At 33.5% G+C, this 16,516-nt stretch overlaps 2 protein-coding genes across 5 annotated transcripts in view; both read left to right on the forward strand.

The window, feature by feature from the left end:
- LOC141353071 (uncharacterized) overlaps positions 1–16,516 on the forward strand; it is a 121,954-nt gene that overhangs the window by 88,110 nt on the left and 17,328 nt on the right. The window lies entirely within an intron of this gene.
- LOC129452210 (uncharacterized) overlaps positions 7,506–16,516 on the forward strand; it is a 44,074-nt gene continuing 35,063 nt past the window's right edge. The window contains exons 1-3 of one of the 4 annotated variants that reach the window (XM_055215940.2): positions 7,506–7,609; positions 9,509–9,671; positions 9,811–11,267. In XM_055215940.2, coding sequence (XP_055071915.2) covers positions 9,596–9,671; positions 9,811–10,961 — 1,227 coding nt within the window. In that variant the 5' untranslated portion in view covers positions 7,506–7,609; positions 9,509–9,595 and the 3' untranslated portion in view covers positions 10,962–11,267. Of the gene's footprint in view, positions 7,610–9,508; positions 9,672–9,810; positions 11,268–14,497; positions 14,696–16,516 lie in introns of those variants that run through there. The other 3 variants (XM_073859504.1, XM_073859503.1, XM_073859502.1) reach the window with 3 other exon arrangements.

A 16,516-nucleotide genomic window follows, 5' to 3' on the forward strand; every position in this document is an offset into this window, starting at 1 on the left:
GCGATGTGCAGTTTTGTCAAATTTTCAGTTCGAGTCAGAGATGGGCACTCGAGTCAGTGACTCGGACTCGAGTCGCACTCGAGTCGCATTTTTAAGGACTTCAGACTCGACTTCAGACTCGAACTGAAATGACTTCAGACTTGACTCGACTCGACATAAAAGACTCGTGAATATTTTAAAATCAACTCGAGTCTTTTATCCTTAACTACTGATTTCATTAAAAGGATTATGTGTGTTTTTTGTGTATGCTGTACTGCAGTAAACGGGATCGGACCGGACCCTTATTATAGAATTCAATGACGTGCGGCGCGTAAAATCTGAAATGTGATAAGAGTCTCATAAAGATGGCGGGACCGGCAGTGCCATATGTTCTATCGTTCGGTTTTTTAAATGTTTTAGACGGCATTTCTGGAAGGACAGCCACATGCAAAGAATGTGGAAAAACCATAAAGGATACTGGGACAACAACTTCGAACTTTATTAGACACCTGAGAACACACCCACACAGGTTAGTCACGTTAACTCTGCTCGCCCCATTTGGTTTCCATCACCATAATTTTATGCTCATTTTGAAGTATTGCATCAAAAACGATTGATGGAAATGCCAAATTTCGAATAAAAATCCCTTAATGCACAAAAAAGTTTATACGCTCGCTTGAGGTGGTTTTTGATTTATGACAAAAAGAGTAAATGCGAGTAAAGGGAGATGGAAACGCATTTGTTGAATTAACTCTGATGTAGCGAACATTAAATGTGACTGACCATCTAGCTGTTTCCGCTGGAGTTGTCTTTACCATATATGGGTCTTGGCGTCGTCGTAATATCCTTGTTGCTAGTGCCTTCGTCAAAAAAATGTGCATTCCTTCTTCTGTGTACTGTACAGGCAAGCATTAAGTTTAGGTAATTACAAGCTGCACGGCTAATACATTAATATCTTGCTCCATTGTGATTACATGCAGTTATGTCTCAATTTACCACACGAACCTTGTTTTGTTTACTGCTGGTTACTAGGTTACCAATAACACCATCATTCGCTCGCTCGCTCGCTCGCTCGAGAGAGAGAGAGAGAGAGAAAGAGAGATATTACAACCCGCACGAGGATGTAGGCGTCCTAAAGCATTCTTTATTTACATTAATTCTGTTACTGTTAGTTTAAAATGTATTTACCTCAAACAACTATTCATCATTAAATGGGGTCAAGAGATTTAGTTTTGACCATTATTTTATTATGAAAATCCTATAGTGAAAATAATGTCTTCATTCTTGTCAGGAGTTATAAAAATGTAAAACAGAGTACATACCTATAATCTGAAATAAGACTCTCATCGCAGTCATTGAGAAAAATACTATGGTCGTCATGAAAGCACTCGACAAAACAACGTCCATCAGGGGTTTTAATTCATGTCAAAGTGTGCATATTTGGAGTATTAATTCAATTATGTTTACTTCAAATTTCTGAGGCCAGTTTTATTTAGTTTTTATACAAATATGTCATGTATGTTTTGTGGAGTTATTAAAAATGTATTAAGCTCTTTATAACAACTACTGTCATTATGACAGCAATTAATTTTGACTTCTTAATAAAGTTCCATGAGATTGCTTTCAAATTAGACCAAACTTATGCTTTAAGTGCAAAGGCTTCATAAACGGTATCTATTATTAGGTTAACAGGTTTTAACATAATGAACTGGATAGACATTATCGATCAATCGTGCATTGTTATATTGAATTATGTTTGAGCCTTGTTAAAACTGTGGAACTATTAATATAAACAAAACAGTATGAGAAGTTAATGATAATAATATATAAAAATAAATTAATAATAATATTATTCTTCAAAATATTAAAAACTTGGATTTGGTTTATTAAATATATCCACATTTATCACATGCTTAAACATACCAGTTTAATCACTATGTCACCTAAAACATAAGATTTTTTTCATGTTATTCTCTTGTTGTGCAAACCCTCTTAAAAGCTTACACCGTTTAGTGTAAAAAATAGGTTTTATCTCAAGGTAAAGTTTGATTAGTTTTAACTAAATAAAGTGTACTTTTACATGTGTTTTACATGTATATTATGTACTGATAACTGTTTTGTCTAAATTAGGGCTGTCAAAAGATTAATCGCGATTAATCACATCCAAAATAAAAGTTTGTGTTAACATAACCAATGTGTGTGTACGGTGTATAATTATTATTTATATATAAAAACACACCCAATTATGTATATATTTAAGAAAAATTTATTATATTTATATATAAAATATTTATATTCATATATAATATAAATTATATAAATGTATATACAGTATTTAAATGCAAATATTTCTTAAATATATACCTGAATGTGTCTGTATTTATATATACATAATATTTAGACACAGTACACACACATATGTTATGTAAACACAAACTTTTATTTTGGATGCGATTAATCGCGATTAATCTTTTGACAGCCCTAGTCTAAATAAAAAAGGGTATTTACAGAATTTTTAAATGGACCTTTTTTCCCCTCGGCAATGCATGAAATGACTCGAGACTCGACTCGGACTCGTGACAAAAGACTCCAGACTCGACTCGGACTTCAGTGATAAAGACTCCAGACTTGACTCGGACTCCAGCTGAAAGACTTCAGACTCGACTCAGACTTCAGATGAGAGACTCGTGAACATCTCTGGTTCGAGTACTCCAAAGGTCTTAAAAACAAGTTCTTCATTAATCAGAGGCGGTGCAAGCATGAGTGGTGGTGCGTGCGCATCATGGTGAAAATGCAAATACTGATATATCTGTTTCACACTGTTCATATTTAACCAGGGGTTAAAAGATAACCCTGGGTATTCATGATCTGTCGTTTCACACTGTGCATTCCTTAACCCTGCGTCTGGCACTACATGCGAGTTAACCCTGCTTCTAAATTACAAGTCTGAAACGCTCCATAACCTAAAAGATAATCTGGGGTTAAGCGCAGTGTGAAAAGCCCTAAAGAGTATTCGGGTCCAGGGCAATCCATGATGTGAAATGTAGATAAACCTCACAACTGAATTACTCCCCAACCAATTAACTTCAGTGTATTATCTACAGTAGCATCATCTTGAGCATGTTATTTTTTTGTATAGATTTTTAATTGTACTTTTAAATAAATCATGCAACATTTATAATCTTGTTGTGTTTCTTTCCTTTTGAATTGACACCTAATTATTGGTGAATTTCATGAATTGTGTTTTTAATGTTGGGAAGATAAGAGCTTATCTGCCCATGTCTGTCATTAAATATCAGACACCCAGGTCAGAATTATCGGCACTCTTAGAAATATGAACAAATAAGGCTGTGGTTGTAAATCTGCACTGTTTATCTTTTAAATCTTTTATTTTAAAAATCATAATATTACCTTTCATTAAAGTAATGCAATTGTAAGTCAACCCTAAAAAGTGTGCATCTCTCAAAGATCAACTTGTTGGATTTGTGATTGTTATTACAGCTCTTTAAATAAAACATTTTATAATTTCAAGGCAGATTTAAAGTACACGATTACTGCAGTGCTTACGATCTTGTACTTTAAAGGGTACTTTTATTATGCTTCTTGGAGCATGTCGTGTCGTGACGTCATAAGGAGGCCACTGCCGCTCGTCAGTCGGAGGGAAGATCGGAAGGTGTCTGAGGTAAATAAAACGATAAAAAGTATGATTTAATTTTTTAACAAATGTACAACTTAAATGTTACTAAAGCAAGTTTATATAATATTAGAATATTGTAAGACTTTATTGTGAAGTACTGAGAGTCTTACTCTTCTCTTGTACAACGACAATGAGTTTGGTCTCTGAACCATGAACACACGATGAACAACACATATTTACTTTATTTTTTAAACATATTTATGTTTTTTATAAACATTTTATATTTTTGAATAACTGTTTTTTATTTGTTTGTTTTTAATACATAGTTTTATAAATATAAATCCAAATCTACACAGTTCGTAGTGATTTACAGATCAAAAGGTAAATCTTATAATTCCTTGAAAATCTTACCATTCACTTCAGTTGTATGTGAATTTAAAATCTTATTTAGCTTTTATTTTAACGTGAATTAGGTGTAACTTAGTGGTGTCCACAGCCATTAAAGAAATAACTAAGTTAGACATCTACTGTGATGGTAGTGGCACGAGCAGCCTCCAAACTAATTTGAGTGAATGAAGGAGCTGCGACTTTTTAGATATAAAACACAATAACTTTTACATTTCTCAACCGTTTTCACTATTTGTTTTGTTTATTTGTGTGGAGTACATACATTTTTAGTGTACAGTTGTTTACAATCTCGATTGTTTAGAATTAGATTGACTTAGAAAATTATTATTTTTATCAGGAATCATGATCACATACGCTTATCACTATTGATTTGGCTTGCTGAGGCATCCCTAATGTAATGTAGCTCGATGTACATGAAATAAAATAAATTATTCTAATTGTGAAAATTGATTTTTGTATTGTTAACCCAAACGTTTCAGTTTTCTTGTGGTTTCAGCAAATCAAAAAGAAGACAGAATGTCTGTGGCTTTGTCAAATGTGATACCGGAGTAAAATATCTGGATACTGCATCAATACTGCAAACAGAAACATGAAATAGAAACAATTTAAATCTAAACAAACACTAGGTAAAACTTTCCGATACATTTAAATGTATTAATATTACTTCATGTGTTATCTATTCACACATCAGTGCAATCGGGGAAATAAAGCTGTTAAATTCTTTTAACAAACTGGTGCTAATAAATTGTGAAATAATGCTGTTTTAACAGAAGTGTATTGCAGTGTTGATCAGTATATTATAACACTAACACTACTATTGAGAAACATACAGTAGTCAACCACTAATATGAATATGAATAGTAACTAAATCCTCTCTATGGTTCATGAAGTTTGATGTGTGAGTCTTGTAGCTGCCTCGCATGCAAATCAAGTTTACTTGTTCTAGGACAGCAAGATCTATCGAAATTATTGCAAACATCACAAATGTGCACATCGCAATACACATTGAATGTAAAACATGTATGTTGTTATATAGCTTTTAGTATAGATGCAATAAACGTAAAGTGTTATTGTATCACATATCATATATTGAACTGACTAGCAAATTACAGCATATTGCATGTTCCTTTCAATATCATGCAGCCCAAACCTGTTCTGAGAGCAACCACTAAAATGAAATGTGTATTTCTATATTACACACCGCCACAAGACCTATGAAATAAAAAGTGCTTTATCCATGATGAAAAACACAAGTGCTGAGAGTTTGTGTTGTAGATTACAGAGTAAACAGTTTCATGTTATTACATTGAAGATTCTGTCATTGTTTACCCTTTATGTTTATTTGATTATAGTTCATCTATAAATACTGTGAAGAAGTCAAACAAGCAGCTGCTGTCACAACACATTCAACTACTCTACTATTCTGATCCACTGTTGTAATGATGGAGTGTGTTAAAGAGGAGACTGATCCTGAATCATTCACAATAACACCTCAACATACTCAACAACAAAGAGGTTTGTGTCTAATCTTCATTTATCATTAATAACTGTTAATGTTTTCAAAAGTGTCAGACTCCGGTTATAAAAACATAAGAGCTGTATAATGCTGATAAAAAGTATACCTTATAATGAAAGCTGCAAGTTCCTTTGGATTAAAGCCTCTGTCAAATGCATAAATGTAAACAAAAGTTTATGTGATGGTATTGAATTTCACAGAATTCTTTTTTTGCATTTTAATAATAAATTTGCTTTCTCAGACTTTGTGGAAGTGAAAGAGGAAGGTCAAGAATGCAAAGACCTGAAGGATGAACATCAGGACCACAATTATACGACTGCCAGCTGCTCAGAAACTGATAAGAATTCTCATCAAGAAAGAGTTAAAGCAAAAAAATTTTTTGCATGCCATCATTGTGGTAAGACATACACAAAAAAAGGGTACCTAATGCAACACATAAAGATTCATACCGGTGAGAGGTCTTACGCTTGCTCCCACTGTGAGAAGATCTTCATCCATAAAAGTAAACTGGTGGATCACATGAGGAGTCACACAGGTGAGAGGCCTTTTGCTTGCCCTCAGTGTGATAAAAGTTTCATTAATAAAGCAACACTTAATGTTCACATAAAGACTCACAGTACTGAAAGGCCGTACATCTGCCCTCAATGTGAAAAGGGTTTCTCATTTAAAGGAAGTCTACAGAAACACATACGCATTCACACTGGCGAGAAACCTTTTAAATGCCCTCAGTGTGATAAGAGTTTTCAAAACAAGAGACCTTTAACGCATCACATACGAATTCATACAGGTGAGAGCCCTTTCTCATGCGATGTGTGTGGTAAAAGATATAAAATTAAAGATTATCTTAAATATCACATGCAAGTGCATACAGATGAGAGGCCTTTCTCATGCGATGTGTGTGGTAAAAGTTTTAAAATTAAAGAATATCTTAAATATCACATGCAAATTCATACAGATAAGAGGCTTTTCTCATGCGATGTGTGTGGTAAAAGTTATAAAAATAAGAAAAACCTTAAGTTTCACATGGAAGTTCATACTAGTGATGTGCAGTTTTGTCAAATTTTCAGTTTGAGTACTTCAAAGGTCTTAAGAACAAGTTCTTGATTAATCAGAGGCGGGGCAAGCATGGGGGGTGGTGCGTACGCATCATGGTGAAAATGAAAATAAATTTGTTTTAAATACTTAAACTGATATGTCTGTTTCACACGTACTGTTCATACATAACCAGGGGTTAAGAGATAACTCTGGGTATTCATGATCTGTTGTTTCACACTGCATTCCCAAAGTCTGCGTCTTGCACTACATGCGGGTTAACCCTGCTTCTAAATTACAAGTCTGAAACGCTCCATAACCTAAAAGGGGTGAAGATAATCTGGGGTTAAGCGCAGTGTGAAAAGCCCTTAAGAGTTTTCAGGTCCAAGCCCATGATGTGAAATGTAGATAAGCCTCACGTCTGAATTACTACCCAAATAATTAATTTCAGTGTATTATCTACAGTAGCATTATATTGAGCATGTTGTTTTAATGGAGTGATTTTTTTGTAAAGATTTTTAATTGTACTTCTAAATAAATCATGCAACATTTATAATCTTGTTGTGTTTCTTCCTTTTGAATTGATACCTATTCATTAAACTTCATGAATGGTGTTTTTAATGTTGAAAAGATAAGGGCTTATCTGCCCATGTCTGTCATTATATATCAGACACCCAGGTCAGAATTATTGGCACTCTTAGTAATAGGAGCAAATAAGGCTGTGGTTGTAAATCTGCACTGTTTATCTTTTAAATCTTTTATTTAGAAAAAAAAGCATTATATAACCTTTCATTAAAGAACTGCAGTTGTAAGTCAACCCTAAAACGTGTGCATCTCTCAAAGAGTGAGCACAGATCAATTTTTTATAATTTCACGGCAGATTTAAAGTACTTGATTTCTGCAGTACTTACGATTTTGTACTTTAAACGGGACTTTTATTATGCTTCTCGGGGCATGTCGTGTGGTGACGTCATAAGGAGTGCGCTGCCGCTCGTCAGTCAGTTGATGGAAGATTGAGGTGTCTGTTTGTGTTTGAGGTAAATAAAACGATATAAAGTATAATTTAATTAACAAATGTACTCCAACAACTTAAATGTTACTGAAGCAACTTTAGATCATATTAAAATATTGTAATACTTTATTGTGAAGTACTGAGAGTCGTTTTCTCTTTAAATGCAATGAGTTAACTTACATTTGGCCTCTGAAACAGGAACACACAATGTAGAACAAATAAGAACTTTCTTTTTAAAATCATTCAGGTATGTTTGATTTAACATTTTTATTTTTGAGTAACTGTTTTTGATTTAAGGAATATACATAGTTTATAAATCAACATTCAGGGCTGGCTTGGGACAAAAAAAAATCGGCAGTTTGGCACAGACCGGTGTTGTGTCGAAGTCTGTTCCCCCTATTTTTCCCTTCAGTGTAGTGTTTATGGCGTTTTTATCACGTTATAGGTTTTATTATTTATATATTTAAAGTTTTAATGGCTACTGAGATGTATATGTGTGCATTTCTGTAATGTATTTGTATTGTTCTTAATGGTAAGTCAATTATTTTTACAGTATGAATCATATTATATGTATAATATTTATTTAATTATGTATGCAAACATTACATTTTTAAAACAACCAGTAAAGGAAAAAAAGGAAAAAGACAGGCTATATTTTAAAAGAAATACCTTAATAGAAAACTGTCAAATGTATGAAATATTTAATAAATTGTATTATAAAATACATGATATTATGCCTTTTTAGTATAACCAATTCAAATCTTTAATCTTTCTAAATGTAACGTGATGAAAACGCTATAAAAGCACTACACTAAAGGGAAACATAGGGGGAACTGAGTTCGACACAACACCGGCCCACTACATAGGATTACAAATCCCAACCATCTTTGTGCAACCTTGACTGTATACTAACTCAAAGCCATTTAATGATTAAGTAGAAAAATATAAGTGCTGACACATGACATTAAAATAATAATAATGCAAGCACTGTAAAATCCTTTTAAGGTTTTAAAAAGTACATTTACAAGTAGTCGCACCAGAGCCACGAGTGCCATTACAGTGTGTGCAGAATTTTTTTTAGGTCGATATTTTGATCACTTTTTTCTGAATACCTTTTACCAAAGCACAGCAATCTTACCAACTACACTTGATTTATTTTACCTTCAAAATAAGGTGGATAGCTTTGGACATTAAATAATACAATTTTCAATGTGTGTTAACTTAAACCTTTTTTTTTTTTTGCCATATTTTATGTATAAACACATGAGTGCAGACCAGGAAATACAGCTGTTATTAAAATACTGTTATTTTCTTTATCAAATTGGTGCTAATAAATTGGGAAATAGTGTTGTTTTTAATGGAAGTGTATTGCAGTATTTATCAGTATATCATGTAACACTGAACCAACCATTGAGAAACCTACAATAGTCAACCACTAATAGGAATATTAAATAGCTATATCATCTCCATGGTTGTTTGATGTCTAAGTCTTGTTGTTACCTCACATGTAAATCAAGTTATCCTGTTCTAAGACAGCAAGATCTATTGAATTTATTGCAAACATCAGAAATGTGCACATCACAATACACATTAAATGTGAAACATGTTTGTTGTTATATCATTTATAGTGTAGATGTCATAAATTTAAAGCATTATTATATACCATACCGAGCTGTCTAGCAATATCGCAGGTTCCTTCTAATACCGTGCCACCCTAACCTGTTCTCAGAGCAACTTCTAAAATGAAATGTGTTTATGTATTTCTATATTACACACTGCTACAAGATCTTTGAAATGAAAAGTGTTTAAAAGCCATGATGAACAACACAAGTGCTGAGAGTTTGTGTTGTGGATCACAGAGTAAACAGTGTCATTACATTAAAGATTCTGTCATTGTTTACCCTTTATGTTTATTTGATCATAGTTCATCTATAAATACTGTGAAGAAGACAAACAAGCAGCTGCTGTCACAACACATTCAACTACTCTACTATTCTGATCCACTGTTGAAATGATGGAGTGTGTTAAAGAGGAGACTGATCCTGAATCATTCACAATAACATCTCAACACACTCAACAACAAAGAGGTTTGTGTCTAATCTTCATTTATTATAAATAACAGGTCACACGTAAATAAATATGTGTACGTGTAATGTGATTGAATATGACAATTAGAATTTCTTAAGAATAAGACATTTTTTTTATAAATATTACTGTTTATTTCAGACTTTGTGAATGAGGAAGATCAAGAACACAATGAAATTAAAGACGAACGTCAGGACCACAATTTTATGACTGACAGCTGCTCAGAAACTGATGAGAATTCATCTCAAGAAAGAGTAAAAGTCAAAAATGTTTTTGAGTGCCATCTTTGTGGTAAGACTTTCTCACATAAAGGGTATCTAAGGTATCACCTAAGGATTCACACTGGTGACAGGCCTCACGCATGCTCCCACTGTGAGAAGACTTTTATCCAAAAATGTGAACTTAGGGATCACATGATGATTCACACAGGTGAGAAGCCTTTTCCCTGTCCTCAGTGTGATAAACGTTTCATTAGCAAAGTAAGACTTAATATTCACTTAAAGACTCACAGTACTGAAAGGTCGTACATCTGCCCTCAATGTGGAAAGACTTACACGTGTAAAGGATATCTTCAGAAGCATATGATAACTCACAATCAAACACAAAAGCCACATAAGTCTTTTTTATGCCCTCAGTGCGGAAAGAGTTTTTCACAAAAGGGATCCTTTAATACTCATGTGAGAAGTCACACTATTGATGGGCCGTACACCTGCTCTCATTGTGGAAAGTTTTTCTCATGTAAATCGCATCTACAGATTCACATACGAGTTCACACTGGAGAGAAACCTTTCACGTGCCCTCAGTGTGATAAGAGCTTTAAACAACAAGTACAGCTTCGGTATCACATACGAATTCATACAGGTGAGAAGCCTTTCTCGTGCCATCTGTGTGATAAGAGCTTTACACAAAAAGATAATCTTAAGTGTCACATACGACTTCATACAGGTGAGAGACCTTTTTCATGTCATCTGTGTGATAAGAGTTTCCCACGTGCAAAAGACCTCAGAGTTCATCTGCGCTATCACTTAAATGATAGGCCGTTTAGCTGTGATCAGTGCGATAAGAAGTTTGTTACAGCAGCTTTGCTAAAAGAGCACCTTCAGATTCATTCAGGTGAGAGGCCGTATTTGTGTTCTGTTTGTGGGAAGAGTTTTCTGTCACTCAAAAAAGTTAAAGTACACCAGAAAACACATACAGGTGTGAAAAACCATGTGTGCTCTGTGTGTGATAAAGCCTTTCTGAGAGGCACAGACCTGAGGCGACACCAAAAGATCCATGAAGAAAAATCCTGAAAGTGCTCAGATTGTGGAGAGAGTTTTATTGAGTTTATGAAGCTGATAAAACACAAGTGACTGTATATCTCACAGAGAAAAGTGCTGTCCACAAAGAGTGGAACTTCAAATCCATGGTTACCCCTTTTCTACCGGGACTCACACAGTGTTGCACCTCATCAGTGACCAGAATTGTGCAGCGTTATATTGTCTTACTTGGCATTATGTTGTGACATAATATTATGTTAATATAATATTAAGAAGAGATCAGATGGAGAATTTTCTAAGTGCGTCTGGTATGATTTCTTGTTACGTAGCGTTTTGTTAATTAATGGGGGATTTGCTGATTTGATGGCGCTAAAGTATGAGCATCGAAAGCATTAGTTTACAATAGTTATCTTATTTTTACTTATTTTTACTGTATATGGCAATAAGCAGCTTTTCATCTGAACTTTTCATATATTGTTGTTGACGTTCAAAGAGCACACACCTAATGGCCTCCTCTGATTATCATCAATACTCCTGTAAAGAGGATGAAGCTGAACTCTGACCTCAGATGTACTGAACTGCAACCCTCCAGTTTTTATACAAATGCTGCTATCCCATCTGCACATTGTTTGCACTATAATGTAAACAAACTTTAAATAAACTCTACTTTTATGTGCCGCAATGTATTCTCCTCATTTTTAAACACTGTATATTACTTATTTTTTCTTATAGTTTTGTGGAATGTTGTATAATGCAGACTTGAGGGAATGTCATTTTAATACTCTGTATGTCATGTACATATGCAGAATTGTCAAGCAAGTTGACAGGGACTTTTTTTACAAGGGGCTTTTATTTATTTATTCATTTATTCTTTGAAGCTCAAAACAAGGTACAGGTAACACATAATGACAAATTATAACAACAACAACAAAAAAGATACAAAACAGAACGACTAGGGGTGATGATATATCATATAAATCAAATATATATAAAATCAAATGTGTTGATCATAAAGAGAATAGGACATAAAAAAAATGGAAATGGATTACAGAAAGACATCGTTTTTAAGGCTTATTATGCATTGACATCTTGATTGAAGTGAGCTATTTTTAAAACTCTTTAATAAAAACAAGAGAGTTTTAGCTTTCAAAATTTAAAATGTATAAATGTGGAACTTGGCAATTTGCAATATTAGATTAATAATAAAAAAGTGTATCTCTATAGATTTATCATAATTTACAAAACGTAGTACTGTATCGCATCCTTCCAAAATAGGGACTTTTATTTTGGTTCTCGGAGCCTGTCGTGTGGTGACGTCATAAGGAGTGCGCTGTTGCTCGTCTTTCGGTTGAGGGAAGATTGATGTTGTTGTGTGTTGAGGTAAATAAAACAAAATGAAATATTATTACATATTTAACAAATGTCGTCTAATAACTTAAATGTTACCGAAGCAATTTTTGATAATATTAGAATATTGTAATACTTTATTGTGAAGTACTCTTGAACAACTGCAATGGGTTGGGTTTGTTCTCTGAAACAAACATAAAAACATGAAGAAAAAAATCTTTACTTTCTTTTTCAGACCTGCTAATGAGGTTTTTAGAGAGTGTTTTTTTTTTAAAGATTTTTGAGGAATGTAAGTATGGATTCACATCCATACTTTTTATAGTACATTGCAGATCAAAATTGAAATATTAATTCCTTGAAAATCTTACCATTCACTCCAGATGTATGTGAATTCAACATCTTATTTACCCTTTTATTTTAAAATTAATTTAACCTAGTTTAGTCACATATCTTATGGGGTGGTATCCAGACAGGGTTTATCTTAAGCCTGTACTTAGCCTTATATTATGACATTTAAGTAGTATTTACAATTACAACATACCTTAATACTGTTGGAATCTTGAGACAAAATATGTAAGGAATAATTGACGACGGGCCATTGAATTATAAGAAAATAATGCACACCAAGGTGGTAATGCGGCACGACGCGAAGCGGAGTGCCTTTACACAGCAGGTGTGCATAATTTTCAAATAGTTCAAAGGACCGGAGTCAATCATTCCTCTTATACCACGGTTACCACAAACATTGCTCTGGTGTCTATTTTTAAGACATTTGAAAAGATAGGTGTGCGGTTTACAGAAAAATAATCAACACCCATAGAACATTTCTCAGCCAATCAGAATGCAACATTCAACAGACCCGTGGTATAACTAATGTTAATGTTAGTTAATGTCAATACAGTTATTCATGTTAGTTGTTGGTGCTTTATTTATGTTAGCAGTTACGTCTTTTTTTATTTGATAATTGAATTGGTAAATGCCAAAATTAACATTGAACTAAGATGAATAAATCCTATAGAAGAATTGTTCATTTTGTTCATTCATTTGTTAACAAATTGTAAGGTGTACTGTTACCGCACTATTTTCTATCAGTAAATCATTCACCAATCACTGAGAATCCCATAATAGTCAATCGGTAATATGAATATTAAGTAACTAAACCCTCTCCATGGTTTATGAAGTTTGATGTCTTGTGGCTACCACACATGCAAATTAAGCTTAAATACTGCATAATATCACAGCTCACTAATTTGATGTGTTCTAGGGCAGCAGGATATATCGATATAAATGCAAAATATCACAGATGAGCATATCACAGCACACACTGTCTGCAATAACGAAATGATTTTAATACTTTATAAAATTATATACGTTTTCGGTACAGAGAGAGTGAGAGAGTCTTACTTTCTTTTCCCAGAAAGATGTGAAACATGTTTGTTATATAATTTTCAGTTTTTAAATATATTTTTAATTATTTAAATTGATTTGAAAAACTTAAAGAATTATTGTATTGAATATATTTAATTCAATCATTTAGTAGGGCTGGGCAAAAAAATAGATTTTTCGATTAATCGTTTTTTAAAATGTGGTCAATTCAAAATCGATTCTCAAAGAGCAGAATCAATCTTTTCTTTCATATTTATTTCCGCAAACATTGAACATAAGATTAACGCCTGTCATTTATTCATTCAGTGCTTAAAATGGCAGTTTATGTGTTTCACCGACATTGATGCCACCTTCACATAAAAAGTCAGAAGTATGGAAGCATTTTAGATTTCACAAGCAAGACGACGACGATAGTGTTGTGTCTTTTAATTTCTTTTTATTAATTACCCACTTGTAAACTGCTGTTCACTGTTCTTTTTTATTAATATAGTATTTGTATAAAATATATATTCATTGAGTTGAATCAAGTATAAAAAGCGACCCAAGAACCGGAATCGAAAATTGAATCGAGAATCGAAATCGAATCGATTTGGAACATCGATACCCAGCCCTATCATTTAGTAAGTTACTGCATACTGCTTTTCTACAATAATGTGCAGCCCTAACCTGTTCAGAGCAACTCCTAATATGAAACGTGTTTATGTATTTCTATATTACACAACACCACAAGACCTTTGAAATGAAAGTTGTTTTAAAACCATGATGAATAACACAAGTGCTGAGAGTTTGTGTTGTAGACCACAGAGTAAACATCATGTTATTACATTGAAGATTCTGTCATTGTTAACCCTTTATGTTTATTTGATTATAGTTCATCTATAAATACTGTGAAGAAGTCAAACAAGCAGCTGCTGTCACAACACATTCAACTACTCTACTATTCTGATCCACTGTTGTAATGATGGAGTGTGTTAAAGAGGAGACTGATCCTGAATCATTCATAATAACACCTCAACATACTCAACAACAAAGAGGTTTGTGTCTAATCTTCATTTATCATTAATAACTGCTAAAGTTTATAAAAGTGTCAAGCTTTGGTTATAAAACCATTAGAGCTGTATAATATTATTGTTAGATTTGATTTATAATTGTTTAACTTTTATAAATTGTTACATTTTAAGTATTCACAACATACTGTATAGCTAAGTCTTCTTTTAATGACTAAAATTACACTTTGTTTTTTTTTAATAATATTTTAAAGCTATATAGGCTAAACCACCTTTCCATTGTACACTACATTTGGACACGACTGTTGGAGTTCGCCCTCTAGTGGCAGTTGTAATGAAATTTTAGTTTAATTGTAAATCCGTGTCAACATGGGAGAGACGCTCATTCCAGTGCAAGAGCCTTTAATCTATGAATATATTTATACTTAAAACATTTACTTATCAGTAATTAATAGTTTTTATAGGATTAAAGTGTTACTGATGAAGTGAAACAAAAAAGTATTAATTATTTTCACCTTGCACACAGTGTTTTGCATTGGGACACAGTGAAATACATTACTTCCGGTTGGCGTGTCACATGTGGTGTAGACGCACAAGTTTATTTTTTAATGCATCTAAAGCTCAAATTGGATCTGATAATTACACACCTGCAGATTGTTGGCACCCCACGCAGCCCCTTTCCGACTCTCCTCTCGGTTTTAAAGTAACCATGCTGATTTTAAATCAGACAGAGATGACGGGCGGGCCAGATAAAAATGATTGGAGGGCCGCATTTGGCCTGCGGGCCGCCAGTTGACTAGCCCTGCTGTATAGCTTATGGGTTTAAATCCGGGGAACACATCTGATATAAAGTATATCTCATAATGCACTTTAAGTTGCTTTGGATAAATGCATCTGCTAAATGCATAAATATTACCCTGGTCCACAAAACCAGCCATCAGTTTATAATTTATATTTAAAGGGACAGTAAGTAGGGTTTTTTTTAAATCCTTCCTTAAAGCTTATTTCTTTAGGGTAGCTTTTACTTCAAATTAAACTCTCTTTTAACTCACTTATCCTGACAGTACGTTCTTATTTTGTCCTCGTTGGTGTCAAATGACCTCTGCCAGTGATCTGACTTTTCTTTGTAAGCTTAGAATTTCTCCTCTATCCTTACATTGAACGGGTAAGTCCAAGGAGGCTTCCATGTCGTTCCGCCATACTGATAATCTATAATAGCCGAGAGGGACAAAAAGCACTAGCCTACCAACGCATTTCCACAATGCGTTTTCATTTAGAACACGTGAACCAGCTGAAACGGACAAGGAGATCAGTGATTACATAATGGCTAGCGTAGCTGCAACGCGCATTTGGAAAAGCGAGGCGCTAGAGAGCACTATGAATGCAAAATACAATTTCACCACTAGATGGGGTAAATCCTACTTATTGTCCCTTTAAACATCACCTGATTGTATTTTAGGATAGGACAATATTTGGCTGAGATGAAATGGTGCAAAAAATTTTAATATTGAGAAAATCGCCTTTTTAAAGTTGACCTTAGCAACATGTTTTACTAATGATATATTAAAAAAAAATGATGCATTTCTTTACAAAATATCTTAATGGAACATCATGTTTACTTAATATCCTAATGATTTTTGGCATAAAAAAATAAATCACTTTGACCCATAGAATGTATTGTCGACTATTACTACAAATATACCTGTGCTGCTTATTACGGGTTTTGTGCTCCCAGGTCACAGATGTAAATAAATGTGATGGTATTGAATATGACAGAATTTGATTTTCTGTTTTTTTTTTGCATTCTGATATTAAATTTGCTTTCAGTTTTATAAATGTTACTGTGTT

The sequence above is a fragment of the Misgurnus anguillicaudatus genome, chromosome 21, assembly GCF_027580225.2.
Source record: "Misgurnus anguillicaudatus chromosome 21, ASM2758022v2, whole genome shotgun sequence".
Taxonomy (NCBI): domain Eukaryota; kingdom Metazoa; phylum Chordata; class Actinopteri; order Cypriniformes; family Cobitidae; genus Misgurnus; species Misgurnus anguillicaudatus.